The following is a 21949-nucleotide window of genomic DNA, read 5'->3' on the forward strand; positions in this document are numbered from 1 at the left end:
TGTTCCATCCGGGGAGTCTCATACACTCCCCCGCCCCACAAGTCCTCCACCCTAAGGACTCCGGGAGAGGGGCAGGTGGCCAACTGCAGTCTGAAGTGGTCTTAATAATAATGATTGTGGTATTTGTTAAGCGCTTACTATGTGCCGAGCACTGTACTAAGCACTGGGCTGGATATAAACGAATGAGGTTGGACACAGTCCCTGTCCCATGTGGGGCTCACAGTCTCAATCGCCATTTTACAGATGAGGTAAGTGAGGCACAGAGAAGGAAAGTGACTTGCCCAAGGTCACAGAACAGACAGATGGGGGAAGCTTCCCGGGGGACAGCTTCCGTTGGGCTCCCCGCCAAGGGCTGTAAAAAGAATTATTGTGGTATTTGTTAAGCACTTACTATGTGCCCGGCACTGTAGTAAGCGCTGCAGGGGAATACAAGCCGATCAGATTGAACGCGGTCGCTGTCCCACATGGGGCTCAGACTCAATCCCCATTTTACAGATGAGGGAACCGAGGCCCAGAGAAAGTGAAGCGACTTACCCAGGGTCACCCAACAGATTTGTGCAGAGCTGGAATTAGAACCCCGGCCTTCTGACTCCCAGGCCCGTGTTGTAGCCACTGGGCTACGTGCACCTGGAAAGCACTCAAGTAGCAGGGATTGAGAGCCCCTCCCCACCTCCACTTTCTCCAGGGGAACTGATATAAGGCTTCTCCAAGGCCCAGTTATCCTTTCCGGCGTCTCCTCCACCTTCTCCTCCCCGGGCATCCCAGGTGACCTGGGGTGGAGGTGCTGGGAGTCTCGGCCTTGCCCGTGTCCTGCAGCCTCCAAAGACTGATGGCAGACCGACTTATTGACCGCCCCCCTATTTGGGGGGGGTTGGGGGGCTCTAAGGGGTCTCATCTGCCTTCTTCTCCTCTTGCACCCCCTCCTAGTCCACCCTTCAGGGCCCAGGGCGGCCCCCGCTAGCTGGTGAGCGCTCAGTAAGTACCCTCAACCAATCAAGTAGATCGTGGTGTTTGTCCGGCTACCACGTGCCGGACTGAGTCCTTGGAGATGGACCCCAGGGAGCTTCCCCTTCGATGGGTTCTAGATACCATACTAAGCGCTGGGAGAGGACGACGGCAGCCATTGTGATGGTATTTACTGAGCTCCCACCCCGGGCGCCGCGCTGTTCCGAGCGCCCGGGAAAGACGGCGGAAGCGGCCGAGGCCCCTGTCCGCGAGGAGCCATGGGCTGCTCGGCACTGGTTTTGGCTGCAGAATGCAATCTTGGCTGGTCGCGCAACTTGATTTGTGGTCCGTCTCTCCTCCCCGTGCATGTGTCAGACGCCCTCCCGCACCGGGGCGAGCTAACCCGGCCGGCCCCTCCCCTCCAAGGGTCCGCCTGCCCGCCAGGGTCCCTCGGGCTGCTTCCGAAATCAAACGGCGCCGGGAAGCGGCCGGGCCTTCCGGCACAGGGCCTGCATGCGTTCTAACCGGCTAACCCCAGCGGCGCGCCGGCCGGCCCCGCTCTCTGACCCCGTCTCCCCCCGGGTCCCCCTCCCCGTCCCCGCCAGGGTCCAGACGTCCATGACCAGCTCGAGCCTGGGGTCCGCGGACGAGAGCTCAATGGGTCAGGCGGACGACAGCATGAAGAGGCTGCACCTGGAGCTCACGGAGGCCTGCCTGGACATGATGGCCCGCTACGTCTTCTCCAACTTCACCGCCGTCCCCAAGAGGTGAGGGAGCGCGCTGGTTGCCCTCTCGGGGAGATCTGGCGCCCGCCTGGCATGGGTGTGAGGGGGACGGGAGGGACGAGGCCCCCAGACTCTCCCAGCCCTAGCGGGCTCAGTCCCCTGCTGCCTCCAGAGCCGTTTCCCCTCTCCCCTCCTTCTACCGCGACCCTCTTTGCACCCCCAGGTCTCCGGTCGGGGAGTTTCTGCTGGCCGGTGGCCGCACCAAGACCTGGCTAGTGGGCAACAAGCTGGTGACGGTGACGACCAGTGTGGGGGCCGGAGCCCGCTCTCTGCTGGGCCTGGACACCGAGATCCACGGCAGCCCCGAGCCCAGGTGCCGGCCGGGAGGAGGTGGGAGGGCGGGCAGGCAACGGACCTGGGCCGCGGGGCACGGGGTGACCCTGGAGCCCGCGGGTGGTGGGCAGCCAGTGCAGAGCCCGAGCCCAACGCTGGGAGAGGCTCACGTGTGCTCACACGTACACATGTTCTCAGGCCGGATCCCGTCCTGCAAGTGAGGCAGACGAAGGAGGCACCGGCCAAGCTGGAGTCCCAGGCCGCCGGCCAGCAGGTCTGCAGGGGCTCCCGGGACCGAGTCCGCTCCATGTCAGGTCAGTCGGTCAGTCCTATTTATTGAGCGCTTACTGGGTGCAGAGCGCCTTTCTAAGCGCTCAGGAGAGTACAGCATAACGGTATAATGCAGTCCTTGCCCACAACGAGCTTACAGTCTAGAGGGGAAACGAGACGTTAATTATCAACTACAGGTATGGAGATAAGTGGTGTGGGGCCGGGACAGGGGATGAATATAGGGAGTAAGTCAAGGTGACACACAGGGAGTGGGAGAAGAGGAAATGAGGGCTTACAATCAGGGAAGGCCTCTTGGAGGAGATGGGCCTTCAATAAGGCTTTGAAGCAGGGGAGAGTCACTGTCAGGAGGAGGGAGGGCATTCCGGGCCTCAGGCGGGCAAGTGGGCGAGGGTTCGGTGGCGAGATAGACGAGATGGGGGTACAGTGGGAAGATCGGCATTAGAGGAGCCAAGTGTGCAGGTCGGGTTGTGGTAGGAGAGCGAGTCAGGTGAGCCGTGCCCCCCACCCCCCACCCCCCGATGCCACAGCCCCTTCTGACACACCCCGCTGTGCCTAGGAGGTCACGCTCTGCGGGCTGGGGCGCAGGACAGCCCGGTGTCCTTGGCCCCGGGACCCCAGGGGCAGCCCACTCCCACCTGCCCGGACAAGACCCCCCCGCCGAAGGAGAAAGCCCACCTGGCTGCATGTGTGCCCCTGCTGACCCAGGGCTGGGCTGAGATCCTGGTCCGCAGCCCGACAGGTACCGCCCCCACCCCCGGTCGGCCCTGAGACCTCCTCCCGCGGCCTCCGTCCGTCCCCCAGTACCCCCCAGATCCCTGGTTCTGAGCCCTGTGGGAACCCCCTCCACCCGCTGGCCGCTGTGATTCCCTGTGGCCCGGCCTGGGCCCCAGGTCCTCGAAGCCATCCCGGTGATCGGTCCCCCGGACTATCGGGGCCTAAAGTCCTGTAGCTCCACTGTCCGTCCCACCCCACACCTAGAAATCATCCTTTCATTTGTATTTATTGAGCGCTTACTTTGTGCAAAGCACTGTACTAAGCACTTGGGAGATTGCAATAGAACAACAGACACATTTCCTGCCCACAGTGAGCAACTCGGATCACATTGCGGGTGCGGTGGGAAGATCCGGTGTATTGGGAGTGCGACTCTGGGCCCTGGCGCCGCCCACCGAGGGTCTGTGCCCCCTGTGAGCCCTAACTCACCCTCCCACCACCCCGCGGCGTTCCCGTGCCCCCGCAGGGATCACCAGCTGGTTGATGAGCCTGGAGAACCCGCTGAGCCCCTTCTCTTCGGACATCAACAACATGCCACTGCAGGAGTTGTCCAATGCCCTCATGGCGGCCGAGCGCTTCAAGGAGCACCGGGAGACCGCCCTCTACAAGTCCCTGTCCGTGCCCTCGTCCGGCCTGGCCACCGGCACCGCCAGGCCCACGCCACTGCAGCGCTCCAACACCGGTGAGGGCCGCCCCCCCGGACCTCAGCAAGAGGAGTCTGGGTACCGCCATCGGGATCCCGGGGGGCAAGGGGGCGGGTAGGTGGGGCGGGAATCTGACCTCTGTCAACCCAAGGCGTTGAATGGCCGCCTCGCTGGGGCAGATCGCCGGACGGAGCGCCGGGGAGGGTCCCAACAGATGGAGAGTTGATCAGTGATCTTTATTGAGTGCCTCCTGAGTCCCGAGCGCTGTACTGAGCGCCTGGGAGGTTACAATACAACAAAGGTGGCGGACGCGTTCCCCGCCCACAGTGAGCTTCCGGTCTGATGGGCACTGTACGGATTGAGTGCCGACTGTGTGCAGAGCACTGTCCGGAGCCTCTGGGAGCATGCGGTAGAGTTAGCGATGACTCCTGCCCCCAAGGAGTTGATGGTCTAATGGCAAATGGAACAGTCGATGGTATCTAAGTACCTCCTGTTTGCAGCACCGAACCGAACGCTTGGGAGAGTGAGTTCAGTAGAGGTAGACGATACAGTCCCGCCCTTGAGGTTTACGATGTGATGGGGAATGAATCGATGAATTTGTAGTATGTTTTGAGGCACTTGAGGGTCCTGATTGCTACCCGAGCGTTTGGCTCTGTGCCAGGCGCGGTCCCGAGCACTTGGGAAAGTACAGTAAAGTTGGTGAGCCTGCTCCCTGCCCTCAAGAAGCTGACAGTCTGCAGCGGCCAGGGGACCCCAGTACTGGGCGCTTGGGAGAGGACAGTGTGGTAGGAGTGATTTCCCACCCTTGAGTTTCCAGTCTCCCCCGGGAGGCCGGCGGACCCTGCAGGGGGAGGAGAGGGAACGACATGTGGGGCTTTGGTTAAGTTGCGGAGAAGGCTGGGCGGGGGCGGGAGCAGGGGCCAATGGCTGTCTGGGGGGCCGGAGGCCACTGCCCTACCCACCTTGCCTCCTGCCCGGTTCTGCCCGCCACCATGCCAGGGGTGCCGAAAGGGAAACCCAGCACCCGGAGGCCAGTCTGAGGCCCTGGGACCCCGGCCGGGCGGGGCGAGATCTCCGTGGGCACCTCTTTGCATACCCCCAACCCCTCGTTCTGACTGCCGCTCCCTTTTCCAGCCTCTCCGGGTCGTCGGCCTCTCGGGGTCCGGCCTCCCCGGTGCTCATGGGACCGACTGGGAGCACTGGGGCTTCCAGGCTCAGGACCGCTGGCCGTGGCTTGCCCCAATCGGGTCCGCGTCTCCCCCTCCGTCCCGCCCCCGCTTCCCCCTCTCTCCCCACCCCCGGTCCCCTCTCTGCCCCCTTGGGATTTCGGCTTCTGCCCTGGGGCTCGATCAATCGACGGTATTTATGGAGCGGTTACTGTTTTCAGGACACTGTACTAGGCCCTTGGGAGAGGACAGTCCAACAGAGTTGAGTCACATTCCCTGCCTAAAAGGAGCTTCCAGGCCACAGCCGGGAGGGGACAGGCATTAAAATATAGTAGAGAGGGGGGAAATGTGGACGTAAGTGCCTTGGGGCTAGGGGAAGGGTGAGTATCAAAGTAATTAAAGGATACAGACCTAAGTACTTGGACAAGGCGATAGGGTGAATAGGAAATAGGGGCTTAGTCTCCTCTTGGAGGAGATGGGATTTTAGGGTGGGAGAACAGTGGACCCAAATGGCGAGGGAGCTGCAGGCAGGAAGGGAAGATGTGGGCGAGGGGTCAACGGCGAGATAGCCAAGACTGAGTTGCACTGAGTAAGTTGGTGTTAGTGAAGTGTGTGGGCTGGGTGTTAGTGGAGTGAAGTGTGTGGGCTGGGTTATAGGAGGGAATCAGTGGAGTGAGGAAGGAGCAAGGGAACCACTTGAGAACCTAAAAGCTGATGGTAAAGGGTTTCTGTTTGATGTTTGATCCCGACAGATGGGCAACCACTGGGGTCTCTGAGTGGGGAGGCATCCTTTGAAGAAAAATGACCCAGTCAATGAATCAGTGGCATTTGAGTGCTTATTTTGTGCAGAGGCAGAGAGAAGAATGGCCTGGAGAGGGGAGAGGCTGGAGGCGGGGAGGTCAGTGAGGAGGCTGAGGCAGAAATCAAGGATGGTATGAGAAGCGCTTGGACCAGCGTGGTGGCAGTTTGGGTGGAGAGGAAGGCGGATTCTAGAGATGTCGTGAAGATAGAACCGACGGGATTTGGTGACAGATCAAGTTGGTGGGTCCAACGAGACGAGTTGAGGGCAATGGGTAGTTTAAGGGCTTGCGAGACAGAGGCTGGCGGTTTTGTCTACGGTGATGGAAAAGTCGGGGGAGGACAGGGTTTGGGTGGGAAGATAAAGGAGTTCTGTTTCAGATGGGTTAAGTTGGGATATCAGCGGGAGAAACAAGTAGAGGTGTCCTGCGAGGCAGGAAGAAATGTGAGACTGCAGAGAGGGAGAGAGTCAGGGGTGGGAATGTAGATTTGGAAATCATCCGCACAGAGGTGGTAGTCGAAGCTCTGGGAACGAATGAGTTTTCCGAGGGAGTGGGTGTAGGTAGAGACTAGAAGGGGACCCAGGACTGACCCTCAAGGGAGGAGGGGAGGAGCCCATGAAAGAGTCTGAGATTGAACGACAAGAGAGCTAAGAGGAGGACCAGGAGAGGACGGTGTCAGTGAAGCCGAGGTCGGATAACTTTTCCAGGAGAAGGGGATGGTCGAGGAGGATTAGGATGGAGTAGAGGCCTTTGGATTTGGCCAGGAGTTGTCGTCGATGGACTTAAGGCAGTTTCCTTGGGGCGAGGGGGGTTATTGGGGAGGGTTGGGGAGCGGGGTAGTAGTGGGAAAACAACTCGTTCAAGGAGTTTAGAGTTTGGAAAGCAATGGTGGGGGGGAGATGGGGTGGTAATCAGAAGGGGCTGTGGGATCGAGGGTTTTATTAAGGATACGTGGTCTTGTTTGAAAGCAGAGGGAAAGGAGTAGAGTGAGCAGTGGAAGACGGCGATCGGGGAGGAAGAAAGGAAGGGGCAAGTGTTTCGATAAGATGCCATAATAATTGTGGTATTTGTTAAGCACTTACTACGTGCCAGTCACCGTACTAAGCGCTGGGGTAGATATGAGGGAATCGGGTTGGACGCAGGGAAGGGGTTGGAGGCGCAGGTAGAGGTGGGTGGATTTTTGCGAAGAGCCGGGAGATCTCCTCTTGAGAAACTGCTGGGAAAGATGGGAGGGTTGAAGACGGGGTGGGATCGGAGAGGCACAGGGGAAGATTGCACAAAGTAGGCGCTTAGCAAATACTATTATTAGTAATAATAATAATGACGGTTTCAATTTTGCCAACAAAATAGATGGTGCTGTGGTCATGGAAGCAAGAGATGGGGGTGAGAGCAGTCAGAATCTGTCAGTGTGGGCAGTGGTCGGAACCCCGTCGGGGGGCTCCGGGCTCCTCCGGCTCCCCCCGCCCACTCCCCCACCCAGAGTCGGGCGCTGCGATGCTTTCCTGTGACCTTTCCTTCCTCTGTGACGGAGCTACTCACTCCGTTTCCCTTTGCAGTGGCCTCTTTCTCTTCTATGTTGCTGTCCAGTTGTCAAGGCAAGTTGCACAGGAGTGTTTCCTGGGCAGGTATAGTTTTCTCTCTCTCCCTCTCTCTAAGGAAGCGAAAGTGTTTGCCACGGGTCGACACCCCCGACTCATAGAGAGCCGCCTCCCTCATCTCTTCATCCCCCCCTCCCCGCCCCGTCCTCCCCATCCCCCTCTTTGTCTGGGCCCACCGGGGGCCCTTGACCCGGCCGAGGACGTCTGCGCCAGAAAGAGTATCTGCAGCAGCCCGGCTGCCCCGCTCGACCCCCGCCCCGGACCCCTCGCTCCCACGCCCAGCAGGGGTCCAAAGTGGGGGCCGGGAGGCCCTTAACGCTGGCCGGGGGGCTGCGGGGTCCCGGTTGGGGCCTCAGACCCACATCCCTGTCGCGTCTTCCTTCATCCACATCCGGGGCCGCCGGCGGGGTCCATCGGTGCCGAGGGGATCGGGCGGCCTCCCCCCCTTGCCGGAAGGAACCGACCTGGGGCCGGGACGGTGACCTGGGGCCGGGACGGTGACCTGGGACCGGGAGGCTCGGCGCCGTCCACCCCGACCCCCGCTGGCTGCGGGGCCTACAGGTTACGGCTCCGACCGCCCTCTCCCCGATCTGCACGTTGAGATGGCGTGTGCATGTGCGAGTCCGTGCACGTGTGTGCGTGTGAGCGCGCGGGCGTGCACTGACACTAACCCCCCGCGACTTCTCGGAGAGTGTGCGGGGCTGCTCACGGGCCTGCTCCCGACTAGAGTTCTCGCCGCTGGGGCCGTGGGCCCACCAGGCTTGCCTGCTGCCTCCCGCCTGGCCGGGCCATCCCATTGGGCGCGGAGCAGACCCGTCCCCTGGTCCACGGCCTCCGTGGGCAGCGGGGGCCGGGCGGATGGGAGGCGGGGGGGCACGGCCACTCGGTCGGCGTGGGCCGGGGGATGGCGGGGACGTCGCCGGCTGCCCGACCGGCCGGGAGTGGCGGCCGGCGTTGGCTGGTGCGCGCCGGCCCGGGATCCTCCCCGGCGAGCGAGGGCCGGGTCTGAGCCACCTGCCCCTGTGGCCTCGCTCCCCCGAGCTCCCCCACGGCCCCGTCCCCCCATGGCCCCGGCCTTGTCCCGGCAGAGTCTGCGGTGGTCCTGGAGGAGGGGAGCCAGCGGGAGGTGGACCTGCGGGAGCCGGACTCGCCCAGCGCCTTCCCCCAGGGGTTAGAAGACTTCGAGGCGTCTTGCTCGCCTCAGGCCCTGACGCAAGAGAAGGTCGCCCAGCAACAGGGAGGCTACAGCCGGGTAAGCGGGCGCGGAGGTCCCCGGCAGGTGGGTGGTGACCCTTGGTGTGGGGGGCGGGGTTTCCACCGTCTCCCTCCCCCATCCGGACTGCTGGTGGGGTGTCCGTGGGGGCCCCGTCCACCTCGCCACTGGAAGTTGCAGAGCAGCAGCTCTGTAGTGGCTAGAGCCCAGGCCTGGGAGTCAGAGGGTCATGGGTTCTAATCCTGGCTCCACCACTTGTCTGCTGTATGGCCTTGGGCAAGTGGCGTCACTTCTCTGGGCCTCAGTTACTTCATCTGTAAAGTGGGGATTGAGACTGCGAGCCCCATGTGGGACGGGGACTGTGTCCAACCCCATTTGCTTACATCCAGCCAGCGCTTAGTTCTGTGCCTGGCACAGAGTGACTGCTTAGCAAGTACCCCAGTTGTTATGATGATGATTAGGTCCAGCCTGAACAATATCTGCCCTTGTGGCCAGATGCCCGCCCCCCAGGTGGCCTGACTGGGCCGGGGGACCTGGCCGGAGTTGACCCTAGAGGGGCTCCTATCCGGGCCAGAAGCGAGCGGGGTGGGTGGGGGTGTCCTCGGGCCGTGTAAGCAAGCACACCCTCTCTCTTCCCCACACCTCCCCCTCTCCCCTGCCCCTCACTTCCCAGTCCTCCTCGACATCCAGCCAAGAGGAGAGGTCGTTCCGCTCGGAGGAGCTGGCACCCGGCGCCATCCCTGTGGAGAAGGGGATCGGGCTGGGGGCGGGCCGGCCGGCAGGGATGGAGGAGGAGGCGGCGGCCTTCCAGCCGCTGAGCAAGTCCAGCTCCTCGCCCGAGCTGCAGACGCTGCAAGGTCCCGGAGCTGGCCCCGAGGCCGGGAAGCTCAGCCCGGAAGGCAGGGCCAAGTCGCGCTCCGGGCACCTGGAAGGGGCCGGAGCTGGGGCCGGGCCCTGGGCGGGCCATCGGGCGGAGGAGGAGGAAGAGGATGGGGGCGGTCGGGGGGCAGGGCCGAGCCAGCTGGAGGCCCCTGCGGCCGCCCCCGGGGGCTCCCCCAGCTCCCCGGGCGGCCACCGGCCCCGTGGCTACACCATCTCGGACTCGGCCCCCTCACGGAGGGGCAAGAGGATGGAGAGGGAGGCCTTCAAGGGCCGGGCGGCCGCTGCCAACGCGGAGAAGGTGCCGGGCATCAACCCGAGGTGAGCAGGCTGGCGTGGACCGGATAGAGGGACCCTGCCGGGTCGGGTGCAGGGGAGGTGTGGGCCCAGTCTGGCCCTGCCTCCGTATTTGGGTTTTCCCAACTTATTAATTCAAGGAGTTGTAAGGTTTGAGCTCCTACTCTGTGCCGAGCCCTGGACGAAGGACTTGGGAGAGCATACCCACCCGCCCATTTTCCCTCCCCGTGGGTAGAAATCCCCTGACCCCTACAGGGAAAGCCGAGTTGGAGGCACCACTGGAAGTGGGGGTCAGTCACGGTGGCCAGGCCTGCTTTGATGCTGGGAACAGAGGGAGGCTACCAGGGCCGTGGGCACCCCTGGCTGAACCGCTCCTCTCCAGTAGTGCCAAGGGAAACTGAGGCTGGGTTGGAGATGGAAACACACTTTGGCGCGGGGGTGGCTCCATCCTCTCCCCAGATCCTTGAACCACACCCCCAACAACTGGAGAGGGGCAGGGAGGCATCTGGGGCAGGGTCTGGTCTCTTGCCAGTCGGTGCTGGGGTGGGGGAGCCGGTAGGCATCTGTGCCAGGGTCTGCTCTCTCGACAGCTTCGTGTTCCTGCAGCTGTATCACTCCCCATTCTTTGGCGAAGAGGCCAACAAGCCGCTCCTGCTGCCCAATGAGGTGGGCGGCTCAGGGGACCCCCCGCCCCCAGATCCCAGCCCCCTGGACTTGGTCCCCCTCCCGCCCCCCCAGTCTCGGGCGGAGACATCTCTCCTTTCAACTCCGGGGCCTCTTTGGGTCCCGGCCAGGGCAGGGTGAGCTGGGGCGGGGGGCTCCCGGGCCCGCGACACTGGCACGATGGGCAAGTGGGAAGGGTCACCTATCCAGTGAGGGGCGGGGGCTGCCGTCACCATCCCGTAATTCCCCACCTGGCTGCCCTGCCCCGTCCTGCGTGGGCCTGGCTCTCGGTCACCCGCCCGGGGTCGGGAGGGCGAGGCCGACGGGCGCCCGGTCGACCGTGCCCTCCCCCCGTCCCCCAGACGTACGAACGGTCCGTCCAGCTCCTGGATCAGATCCCGTCGTACGACACCCACAAGATCGCCGTCCTCTACGTGGGAGAGGGTCAGGTGAGCGGCCGGGCCCGCAGACAGAGCCGGGGCCTACCGGGCGGGAGCGCCAAGCTCACCTTGGGCGGATCGTTAGCCGCTCTGGGTCTCTCCCCACGTGGGGATGGAGTGATTCCTCTCTCCTCCCCCGCCGGTTCGCCCACCACCCAGACCCCTACCCCGGGTCCAGCCAACGCTTCCCACCCAACGCATTGAAACTGCCACCTCCTCTCCCTCGATGGGGTGCCGGCAGAGGGTGTGGGGGTGGCGGTCTCCCAGAGAGGCTCACAGCGGCCTCGCCCACGCCACAGAGCACCAACGAGATCGCCATCCTGTCCAACGAGCACGGCTCCTACCGCTACACGGAATTCCTGGCGGGGCTGGGCAAGCTGATCGAGCTCAAGGACTGCCAACCGGACAAGATCTACTTGGGCGGGCTGGCGGTGTGCGGAGAGGACGGACAGTTCACCTACTGCTGGCACGACGACATCATGCAGGGTACTGCCCGCACCCTCCCCCCACCAGGGGCCCGTGAAGTGCCACCGGGCCAGAACCCCGAGCGGAGCTGACCCGGGAGATCCCCGGGGCGGCCCTTGCCCCTCCATCCCGCCTCCATCGGCCTGGGCTCCTTAAAAGCGGGGAGGGGGTCCGGCCCGCTCCCTCCCGCAGCCCGCCTCCTTTGCCTCCACAGCCATCTTCCACATCGCCACGTTGATGCCCACCAAGGACCTGGACAAAAACCGCTGTGATAAGAAGCGGCACCTGGGCAACGACTTTGTGACCATCGTCTACAATGACTCGGGGGAGGATTTCAAGCTGGGCACCATCAAGGTAGCGGCGCCGGGCCCCGGCCCCGGGCAGCATGACGTGGGTGAGGCGGCCTCCCCGGCCCCCCGCCGGAGGGGACCGCGGACCCACGGGTCGAGCTTCACAGTGGCGGTGCCGCTCGGAGATCGTGCCGCCGCCACGGTGGCGGCGTGACTGCATCCTGTCCCCCCACAGGGCCAGTTCAACTTCGTCCACGTCCTCATCACCCCCCTCGACTACCAGTGCAACCTGGTGACGCTGCAGTGCCGGAAAGGTGCGGGGGGCCCCTCTGCGGTGGGAGTGGGGCTGGGCCCTGCCGTGGGCAGGGCTGGGCAGGCCCCTCCGAAAGGACACCTTGCAACGAGGCCCCGGCCCTTGTGTCCATAGATATGGAAGGACTCGTGGACACCAGCGTGGCCAAGATCGTCTCGGACCGGAACCTGCCTTTCGTCGCCCGCCAGATGGCATTGCATGCCAATGTGAGTGCCCGCCTGCCTGCTCCCTCCCTCCCCTCCTTTCCTTCCTTCTTCCCTTCTTGCTTTCGTCCTTGCCTCCTTCCTTCCTCTCCCTTTTTTGCTCCTCCCTCCTTCCCCTTTTCTCCTTCTCTCTCTTCCTTCGCTTCTCTTCCCTTTCTTCACTTCTCTTCCCTTTCTTCACTTCTCTTCCCTTCCTTCCCTTCCTTCCCTTCACTTCCCTTCCCTTGCTTCACTTCTTTTCCCTTCCTTCCCTCCTCTTCCTTTCCTTCCCCTTTTCCTTTTCCTCTCTTCCCTTCCCTCCTTTCTTTCCTTCCCTTCTCCTCCCTTCCTTCTCTCCTCCTCTTTCCCACTCCCTCTTCCTCCCTCCAGCGCCCCGCCACCCACCACCCCCCCCAAGTCAGTGCTCCCCTCTCCCAAGCAGATGGCGTCCCAGGTCCACCACAGTCGCTCCAACCCCACCGACATCTACCCCTCCAAGTGGATTGCCAGGCTGCGCCACATCAAGAGACTCCGGCACCGGGTGGGTCGGGGTCAGAGTCGGACTGTGTGGTAGCCATGGGGGAGGGCCAGGGCAGAAGCAGCAGAGCCGGACGGTCGGGTGGGGGGAGTGTTGGGCTCGGTGCACGGGAGAGTGAATGCAGTTGGGGGGGTCGTCTGCAGCCAAGGGGGAAGGGTCAGCATGGAAGCCAGTTGGGGAGGTGGGCCCGGGGTGCGTGCACGTGGAGGGGGTTGGCCGGCCAGTCTCCTGGGTGAGACTGAGGCATGTCATCGCCCTCCCCCTGGCACTGAGCTCTGCGTGGTTCTCCGCCCCCTCCCGCAGATCCGAGAGGAGACGCAGTACCCCGGGCCCGGCTTCCCCCTGCTGCCGGTCCACCCGCCGGCTCACGCCAAGTCCCCGCCCCCGCCGGCCCCGGACCCCGCCGCCCCCTACCAGACGGGCCAGAGGACGCGGCTCATCTCCTCCGTGGACGACTTCACTGACTTTGTGTGAGCACTGTCCTGCCCGCGAGGGCAGATGGACACCGGGACGGGGAGCGGGCGGGCGGGAGGCCGTTCGATGGCCTGTGGCCCGATCCCGCTGCGCTCTCCGTTTACATGGGTAGCACGGTTAATGAATAGCGGACGGCGAACGAGATTTTTGGAAAGGGGTGAAGTGAGATGTTACCATAAAATGAAATGGGGACTAGTGAAGGGAAGCGTCGGATCGATGAAATATGGGAAAGTATTGAAATAGAACACTGAAAGCGTGGAAAAACGAAGTGACGTGTCTGTTTTTACAAGCCGGGGTGGTGACGGGCGCGGGGCTTTGAGAAGCGGACCCGGTGCCCCGGTTGCCGCCCCCCGCCCTCCGGGGGCACCACGAGCCGGGGTCTAGTAGCCGTCCAATGGTTTATTGGCTTTGTCGTTGTCTCCGACAGTCGCGTGGGGACGGAGGCGGGTCAGAGTAACACTGAAGGCGGAGGCCGCGGCCCACCGCTAAGGCACGGTGCTGGCTGGGGGGAGAGGGGCCGGGAGGCCGGGGGCGGGGGGGCGGTGCACCCGGGAGACGACTCACCAATAAATAAAGCAAGCAGCATGCCGCCTCGGCGCCAGCGTCCCCTGCTGCCTTTGCCGAGTCGGGGCACGGGCAGGGTTTAAGTGCGGCCCTCCCCCGTCGCCAGGCTGTGCCCCCCAGGGCCGGTCAAGGGTGGCCGGAGTCAGAGGGGAAAAGGCGGGTTGCTGGTTGTGTTGCGGGTTGCTGGTTGTGTTGCTCCCGTGAGGGGGACAAGGGCAGCACCCTCCTGGGGCTGGTGCCCAAAAGCGTTGTGCCCGCCGGAGGTGGGACTAGCCCCTGCCCCCTCAGCCTGGAAGACCAGCATCCCCCTCCTCCCTGGCAGCTTTCCCGCAGCGGCCAAGGGGGTCGGGGGTGGGGGGAAGGGGGCGACCCCCCACCTTTCCCGGCCCCCTCGTCTCTGGCTCTCGACAGCAGCGTCTCCCAGCACTGGGGCTGGCTGTGTACGAGCGCCAACGTACAAAAATAGAGATGTCTCAACCCCGTATAAATTACATCCACTACATATAGGCTGAAAGGGGGCTGGGTAGTGACGTGGAAGTGGGGCCCAGCACAACTGGAAATAATTTAGTTTCGGGGTCGGGGGGGGGGGTGGGGGTGAGGCCGAAGGATGGCCACACTCCCCGTGTGCGTGGGTGGCGGGGACGGGGGAGACGGAGGCAGCTGGTACAGCCCTGCTGAACCTGAGCTGCTGGGAAATAAGTTAATGTCTCAGGAAAGGAGGGGACACCCCCCCCGCCCCGCCCCGCCCCTGCCCCGAGCTCGGAAGGCGAGATGGGGCCCGGGAGCAACCGGGGCTCTGCTCGCCAGGCCCGGGAGCGGGGAGAGAACGGGGAGCGGTACCTAAGGAAAATCTGTGTTTAAAGTGCTGAGCTGCTCCAAGGGTCGGTTGGTGGGAGGGCGGGAGAAAGGGCCTTGGGAGGGGGCTTGCTGTGTGGGAAGCAGCCCCCCCACCGTCCCACCCCTCCCCGCCCTCACCCACTGCACCTCCAACCCAGAGCTTTCTCCCCTCCCGTCCCCGGGGCTATTCGTTGCCCCGTGGGATGGGCGGGAGGGGGTGGAGAGGGAAGGCTTAATACTGATGGCCGGCTCCGGGCCCCCTCAGAGAGGCAGGCCCGGGGCCCCAAGGGTGCCTGGGGGCGGAGGTGGGGGCGGCGGGAGGGGATGCTCACTGGGCACTTGGGTGGACCCTGTTCCTGGCCTGCAGCATCCTGGCAGCACCCTTCTTGCGGGGAGGGTCGGCGGGCGTGTAGGCCTTAGGGGCGGCCAGCAGGGCGCCGGCCGAGGCGGCAGCCCGGCGGGCCCGGGCGATGCGGCCCGGCAGCGTGGCGGCGGGCGGGGTCGGGGGGCCGGGTGGGTCCGGGCGCCCGGCCCGGAGGCGCCCCCGCAGCCCCTCCAGCCGGCTCTCGAGGCGGTACACGTCCTCCGTGGCCCAGATGACCCGGTCGAACTGCGCCAGCAGGGCCTCGGAGACGGCCAGGAGGCGCGGCGGGTCGGGCTCGGGCGGGTCGCGGGGGGCGCCGGGGTCCAGCTGGCTGGAGGCGGTGGAGGGGCGGGACGTGTCGGAGCCGACGCTGGGCGGGGGCCCCTGCGAAGACTTGGATTGGCTGGAGGAGCGGGAGGGCGGAGGCTCCATCCCCTCAAACCTCACCTTGTGGCGGAACTGCGGGAGAGGAGGGTAAAGGGGGCATCTGTTAATCGCTTGCACCTTGTGGCGGAACCGCGGGGGACGAGGGTAACTGCGGCATCTGTTAAAAGCTCACTAGGGGCCGGGCGGCGACCCGAGACCCGGGGATAGAGACGAGCCGATTGGGATGGACGCCGTCTCTGTCCCCCATGGGGCTCACAGTCTTCGTCCCCCTTTGACCGATGAGGGACCCGAGGCCCAGAGATGTGAAGCGACTTGCCCAAGAGGATGTGAAGCCAGGTCCTCCCGACTGCCGGGCCCGGGGGCCGTTGGGAGCCGCGCTCAAGCTCAGAGAGCTTCCGCCCGGCCCCCGGTCGGCCTCGCTCCCGACCTCCCGTGAGTGACCGGGAAGGGGCGGCGGGTGGACTCGGTTGCCCCGAGAGGGCCCTTCCCCCCACATGACAGCCCCCGCCCCGCGGCACCCACCTCCTTGACCTTGCTGAAGCCCATCCAGAGGCGGAGGCGGCGGAGGAGCAGCTCCACCAGCTCGTAGTCCTGGGGCTCGAAGGCCGGGCGGAAGAGCTCGCCGCGCAGCTGGCGGTAACCGTGCAGGAGCACGGCGGCCACCAGGCGCCGCAGCAGCCCCAGCGCCAGCAAGCCCCAGGCCAGCAGTGGCGGGAGGGGCCCGTCCCCGCCCCGCGTGTCCGGCCACGGCGCCGGGAGCCCGCCGGTCAGCCTGCGGAAGGCCTCGGAGCACGAGGAGAAGAGCTGGGGGCGGAGAGCGGAGCAGGCTGGGCCCCGGGGCCGACCGCAGAGGAGGCCGCCGGGGAGGGGGGGCCGTGGTTCCGGCCCAGGCCTAGAGGGCGACTCGCTCTACTCTGTCGGCGGGGGCGGGGGCGGGCCCGAGGGGACGGCCACCCGCCCCCTCTCCCTCCCCCCGCACGCCCACAACGGCCCCTTGGTGCTTGGGGAGGGACAGCAGACTCACCAGGAAGCCCAGCTGGGCGTAGGCCGCAGCCAGGACCCCCAAGGCCGCCCCGGCGGCCAGCAGCTCCCTCAGGGACCGGCCCAGGGCCTTGCCGAAGACTGCCCACTGGCGGACGAAGCGTAGCTGCTGGGCCGCCTGGGGCGGGGACGAGGGCGGCGGCGTCAGGGGGGCGGAGGAGGGAGCCCGAGCCCGGCGAGGGTCCGGGTCCGGGCCCCGTCCGGCCCCCGCCCCCCGCCGCCCGGCCCGGCCCGACCCCCACCTGCAGGGTGAGCAAGAAGAGCAGGCAGGCGGCCAGGCTGCCGGAGACGGAGCTGAGCCAGGCCACCTGGTAGAAGCTGGTGAAGCGCCGGCGCCGCTGCAGGAAGCGGGCCCACTGCCGCTCGGCCAGGGTCACCTGGCTCAGGTGGACGAGGGCCGTGGCCGTGGCCAGCACGATGAGCAGCCACCGGCCCCAGGCCCCGGCTCGCCGCAAGTAGGCCCGGCCGGCCTGGCGCACGGCCAGGGCCTCGGCCCCCGCCAGGTAGACGACAAACAGCATGAGGAACATCTGTGGCGAGAGCGGTAGTTGGTGGGCAGGGGCCCCGCGGGCTCGGGGGTGGGGACGGGGCACTGGCCGTCCCGAGCGGACGCGGGGCTGGGGCGGGGGTGCTCACTGACTGGGGGGGGCCGGGCCCAGCCAGTAAGGGGGACGGGGCACCGGTGCACGGGGCGGGTCTGGGGCCCGGGGTCGGCGGACGCACCATCGTGAGCAGCTGCAGGGTGACTCCTCCGCGGAGCTGCTGCAGGGGGAAGGGCAGGACGCTGACGGCGGCGACGGCCCGGCCGGCCACGGGGAACTCGAGCCGCAGCGTGACGGCCGCGTGCAGATCCACGCCGGGGCTGTAGCGGGTCAGCTCGACGAACACCGCCCGGCTCCTGCACCGGGGACGGGAGAGGGGAGAGCCGGTGACCGGGGAGCGCTGGGGAGGGGGCCGCCCCCGCCCCAGCCCCCGGCCCCTTTCCCGGCCCCTCACATGTTGTCGATCCAGTTGTGCCGCTGCAGAAAATGCAGCTGGGCCCGGCTCTGCTCCAGGCCGAGCCCCAGCTCCTGGACGTAGCCCCCGCTGTCGTAGATGGACACGTAGCCCCAGTACCGGACCCTGCCGGGGGGGGGAGACGGTGTCAGACCGCGGCGGGGGAGCCGGCCGGTCCAGAGGGGGCGAGGGGGGCCGGCCCGGCCCCTCCCTTCCCGGCCCTTACCCTGCCAGTTCCGGGGCCGAGTACCCCCAGGAGGCGGTGCCGTTCCAAGCCGCGGGCTCCCAGCCCACGCCGTAGTCCGCCGTGTTGAAGGAGCCGGACGGGACGGCGCACTGGCCCCCGGAGGCGGGAACCGGCCTCCAGGCGACGTCCGGGCACTGAGCTGAAACACCGAGGAGGTGGCCGGTCAGGAGGGAGGAGGCGAAGGGGAAAGGGAGGAGGAGAGAGGGAAGGGGGGAGGGAGATCTCCTTCCCCGGCACGCACCTGCCCGGAGCCGGACCTGCCGCAGGCGCAGGGCCCCCAGTTCGCGGGTGGACGGGTTCCCGTGGACGTAGGGCAGCAGAACCCGGGACATCCAGGCCCAGAACTCGTCCGACCTGCCCGGAGAGGGGGAGCGGGAGAGGGAGTGGGGGGGAGCGGGAGACGGAGCGGGGAGAGACGGGAGGGAGCGACGGTCAGCTGGCCGGCCCGCTCTGGCCAGGCGGGGCCCGGGGAAGTTCTACCCGGGGGCGGGGGAGAGCGGCAGCAGCAGCCACCCTCGGAGGTCCGGCCCGGGAGCGGCCCCCGCCCGCCAGCCCGGCGTGTTCCCCCGAGGAGGGCGGCACCTGCGGATGCCCAGGAAGCCGGCGCTGCCCAGTTCCTGCTTGATGGAGCGCTGCAGGAGGTAGGCCCGGCCATGGCGGCCGGCGTCGCCGTAGTTGGCCAGCAGGATGATCAGCAGGAGCAGCGCGTACAGCAGCCAGTTCTGGAGAGGGGACACGGCCCGGAGGGTCCAGGGGGGCCGCAGAGGCCCGGCCCCACCGCGGCCGCCCGGCCCTCCCGCCAGCGGGTCCGCCCGCCCCCGCCGCTCACCTTGAGGAGCTCGTGCAGCTGCTTGACCTTGCGGGCCTCCTCCCTGGCCTGGAAGAGGGCGAAGCCCTGGGGCGGCCGGACCTTGGGGATGCGCTCGGACACGGGCCGCACGACCGGGCACTCCACCAGCGTGTCGCCCTCCTCCGGGTGCAGTCGTCGGGCCACCAGCGCCAGGTACAGCGCCTCCAGCAGGGCCTAAGGGCCGGGGGAGGGGGGGCGCTCGGCTCGGACCGCGGCCCCCGGCGCAGAGAGGGCGAACCCCGGGTGGGCGCGTGTGAGGACGAGAGACCCTCGGGCGGCCTCGTCCGCCCTCCCGTGCACCCCGACTCAGGCGTTTGGGGCTCTGGAAAGGCCGGACCCGGGGAACCCGCCTGGGGACCGTGGCGGGGGGCGTGGGAGAGACGCAGAGATCACGGTGGAAGACAGAGAGAGAGAGAGGTGCCCGGTAGGGGTGGGGAGGGTCAGCTGGGTGGGGTCGAAAGTGGCCGGGGGTCCCCCTGACCTTGATGGGCTCCCACAGCAGGAAGGAGGCCAGAAAGCTGAAGACGTCGGAGATGAGCCACATGACGCCCACGGAGGAGGAGAAGCCGGCCCCGATCCAGACAGAGACGCCGACGGCCGCGGCGAGGAGCAGCAGGCTGAGGCCCAGGGCCAGGGCGGAGCACCACGGCGGAAGCAGGCGAGGGGACGGGGCCTCGGCCGGCACTGGAGGGGGCGGGGGGAGGGACCGGGGGGCGGGGGTCGGACTCACGGCCGGACCGGGGACGGAGGGGCGGGCGGCGGGGTGGCAGAAGCGACCCCCGCCAACCCCGCCACCAGGTCCGGGAAGGGAAGAGGACAGTGGTTATGGTACTTGTTAAGCGCTTACTGCGTGTTAAGCACTGTCCTAAGCGCTGGGGTAGATACAGTTAACCTCAGATACAATTATTTCTATTAATATCTATCTCCCCCTCTAGACCGTAAGCTCGCTGCGGGCGGGGATTGTGTCTCTTTATTGTTCTACTGTCCTCTCCCAAACGCTTAGGACAGTGCTCTGCACACAGTAAGTGCTCAATAAATACTATTGAATGCATGAAAGAAAGGCACAGACCCTCTCCCTCGTGAGGTGCACGGTCTAAGGAGGGAGTACAGGCACTGCATTCTCATTTTATCGGAATAATTGAGGACACTGAGGCACAGAGAAGGGAAGTGACTCGCCTGAGGCCCCACAGCAGGCAAAGCTCTTCCGACTCGCAGGCCAGGGCGCTTCCCGCTAGGCCAAGCTGCTCGGTCCCTGCTTCCGTACCGTCCGCGGGCTTGGCTCCCTCGTCAGTTTCCGCGGCCCCTGCCCCCGCCCCCGCCCCCCGCCCGGGGTCGGCCGCGCCCCTGAGGAAGGCAGAGGGAGAAGGAAGCTCCTACCCGTCCGGCCGGCCTCGGCTCCGGTGCCCTCCGCGGCCAGGGCAGAGAGCGGCCGCCCCTTGTCGCTGACCTTCTGCAGGGCCAGGGCGTCCGTCTGATCCCCCAGGGCGCGGGGCCTGCGGAGAGCGGGGCCGGCGCTGGGGGGCGGCTGCCTCCCCGAGCCGGTCTTCCCATCTGGACCGTCCCCCGGCCCCTCGCCCACCCTGGCCCTCCGGCCCCCGACCCCCGCTCCTCGCCACTCACAGGCCCGTGTGGAGGTTGGTCTCCGGCCGGGCCCGCTGTCTCCCGTCCTGGGGGAGGACGATGCCGCCGGCTCCTTCGGCCAGGATCCGTCGGACCAGATCTTCATCTGCGGGGAGGGGGCCGGGGGTGGCGTCGGGGGCTCCGGCCGCGGGGTCCTCTCGGACCGGCGAGGCTCAGGCTGACCGAGCTGGGGAACACGCCCCCGACCTCCCAGCTCCTGAACCCTCACCCCCGGAGGCCACGGCAGATGACGCCCCCGCCGGGCTCTCGTCGGAGACCGTCACTCCCCCCGCCGCCCGCCCCTCCACCCCGGCGGCGCCCACCTGAGGCAGAGAAGTACTTGGTCTGTGCGTGGTGGAAGGCTGCCAGGGAGAGGCTGTCGTCGCCGGGAGACCCCGAGCTCTCCACGCCCAGGGGCCGGCCGCTGCGGCCCCGCTTGAGCCTCTGGACGGTGCTGCCCACTATGGAAGGGTCGCTGAGCAGGTCTGGCCAGCTGAGCACCCCCTCGCTGCTGGACTGCCGCCACCGGATCAGGCTGCGAAGGTGGGTGGGCCACGCTTACAGGGGGGCCGGGGGGCTCACCCTCCCCGGACCCTTGACCTCTGCTCTTCCCAAAGCTTCCTCCGCGGGCCGGACGTTCGCCGGGTGGGGTGGGATGCGAGCGGGAGGCGAGGCAGGGGTGGAGTGGGGAGGGCAGGAGGCGGAGGATGGAGGGATCCGGGGATTCGTTCATGCAGTCGTATTTACTGAGCGCTTGCTGTGTGCAGAGCACTGTACTTAAGCCCTTGGGAGGGTACGATACGACGATAAACAGACCCATCCCCTACCCGCTATGAGCTTACGGTCTAGAGGGGGAGATGGACTGCCCAGCCTGTCTGACCCAGGGAACATGTGGCCCTTTGTGGCTCCGGGGCCGTGTTGGTGGCCTGGACACCCTCCCCTCCCTCTCGCCCACCCCGTCCCCTCCCTTGGGGAAGACCCACCTTCTGGAATCGTCCGGTGGGAATAAATCGGTCTTGGTCTGTTCTGAAAACGCCTGTGGGGAACAGCCATTAGGATTGGGACCACAACTGTTTGGGATCCGGCGATATCGGTGAAGATGGGACGGACTCAGCACGTGCTAGGTGCCAAGCACTGTGCTGCTGAGTGCTAGGATGGGCACAAGATGATTAGACCAGACACAGTCCCACCCACCCAGGGGGCTCACGGTCTAAGCCGGAAGGAGAGCAGGCTCAGAATCCCCATTTAACAGCAGGGGAAAGTGAGGCCCCCGAGAGGGTAAGTGAATTGTCCGGGGTCAAACAGCAGGGCCGAGGCACGGTCTCCTGACCCCGGGGCCCGCTACCTCCCCTGGGCATCTCTGCCGGCCGTCGCCCTGGCGAGTGCCCCAAATTGATCGATTGATGGTGTTTACCGAGTGCTTGCCACGTGCAGGGTACTCTACTGTGCGCTTGGGATTGTCCAACACAAAAAGGACGGGAGATTGGTCAGTCTTTCCGACCGGGGGAACGTGTGGCCCCCCTCACGACCCATCCCCGCCTGAGGAGCTTCCGGTCTCGAGCCTCCGAGCCCGACAAGCCCCAGCCCGCTCCTCTCACCTCAGGCTGGAGCCCGGAGAAGGTCAGGAAGGAGCTCTCCAGAACCGAGGAGTCCAGGGAGTTGTCCGGCTCCAGGGACTGTGGATCGGGGGGGCCGGAGGCCAGGTTGACGGACACCTGCAAAGAGAGCAGGGCCGGGGAAGGGGGTGGTTTGAGGCAGCCGTCAGGTCTGCCCCCTCCCTCCACCGTATCCTCCTGGACCCCCGGGCCAGCACGGGGTCGGATGGTGGCCGGGGCGGGGATCCCGAGCCCGCCTCACCTTGCTGCGGGCCATGCGGAAGAGGAACAGGACCACCAGGTAGAGGGGGTAGACCACCACGCTGGACACCAGGCCGACGGCCATGGTGTCCGCACTGACCGGCAACAGGCTGGACACGGCCACGTCCCTGCAGAGGGAAAGGGGAGCGGGGAAGGGTGG

The 21949-nt window shown here is 66.1% G+C and overlaps 2 protein-coding genes across 5 annotated transcripts in view; one reads left to right on the forward strand and one right to left on the reverse strand.

Moving 5' to 3' along the window:
• TSC2 (TSC complex subunit 2) overlaps positions 1-13291 on the forward strand; it is a 35939-nt gene extending 22648 nt beyond the window's left edge. For 3 of the 4 annotated variants that reach the window (XM_029048895.2, XM_029048896.2, XM_029048899.2), the window contains 16 exons: positions 1551-1712; positions 1894-2043; positions 2202-2317; positions 2851-3033; positions 3532-3747; positions 7232-7300; positions 8362-8525; positions 9160-9686; positions 10253-10328; positions 10688-10774; positions 11065-11251; positions 11445-11584; positions 11756-11834; positions 11948-12039; positions 12458-12556; positions 12857-13291. In XM_029048895.2, the coding sequence (XP_028904728.1) occupies positions 1551-1712; positions 1894-2043; positions 2202-2317; positions 2851-3033; positions 3532-3747; positions 7232-7300; positions 8362-8525; positions 9160-9686; positions 10253-10328; positions 10688-10774; positions 11065-11251; positions 11445-11584; positions 11756-11834; positions 11948-12039; positions 12458-12556; positions 12857-13027 (2518 nt within the window). In that variant the 3' untranslated portion in view covers positions 13028-13291. The remainder of the gene's footprint in view (positions 1-1550; positions 1713-1893; positions 2044-2201; positions 2318-2850; positions 3034-3531; positions 3748-7231; positions 7301-8361; positions 8526-9159; positions 9687-10252; positions 10329-10687; positions 10775-11064; positions 11252-11444; positions 11585-11755; positions 11835-11947; positions 12040-12457; positions 12557-12856) is intronic. The other variant, XM_029048898.2, reaches the window with a different exon arrangement.
• A 1465-nt stretch (positions 13292-14756) lies between these two features.
• PKD1 (polycystin 1, transient receptor potential channel interacting) overlaps positions 14757-21949 on the reverse strand; it is a 39110-nt gene continuing 31917 nt past the window's right edge. The window contains exons 31-47 of the mRNA XM_039910078.1: positions 21791-21917; positions 21532-21648; positions 20917-20969; positions 20257-20468; positions 19934-20039; positions 19691-19806; positions 18795-18997; positions 18293-18487; positions 18046-18185; positions 17705-17817; positions 17443-17602; positions 17217-17342; positions 16944-17118; positions 16463-16750; positions 16204-16338; positions 15702-15983; positions 14757-15251 (exon numbers count right to left, since the gene is read on the reverse strand). Of these exons, the coding sequence (XP_039766012.1) occupies positions 14757-15251; positions 15702-15983; positions 16204-16338; positions 16463-16750; positions 16944-17118; positions 17217-17342; positions 17443-17602; positions 17705-17817; positions 18046-18185; positions 18293-18487; positions 18795-18997; positions 19691-19806; positions 19934-20039; positions 20257-20468; positions 20917-20969; positions 21532-21648; positions 21791-21917 (3043 nt within the window). The remainder of the gene's footprint in view (positions 15252-15701; positions 15984-16203; positions 16339-16462; positions 16751-16943; positions 17119-17216; positions 17343-17442; positions 17603-17704; positions 17818-18045; positions 18186-18292; positions 18488-18794; positions 18998-19690; positions 19807-19933; positions 20040-20256; positions 20469-20916; positions 20970-21531; positions 21649-21790; positions 21918-21949) is intronic.

This window comes from Ornithorhynchus anatinus, chromosome 21 (assembly GCF_004115215.2).
Source record: "Ornithorhynchus anatinus isolate Pmale09 chromosome 21, mOrnAna1.pri.v4, whole genome shotgun sequence".
Classification (NCBI taxonomy): domain Eukaryota; kingdom Metazoa; phylum Chordata; class Mammalia; order Monotremata; family Ornithorhynchidae; genus Ornithorhynchus; species Ornithorhynchus anatinus.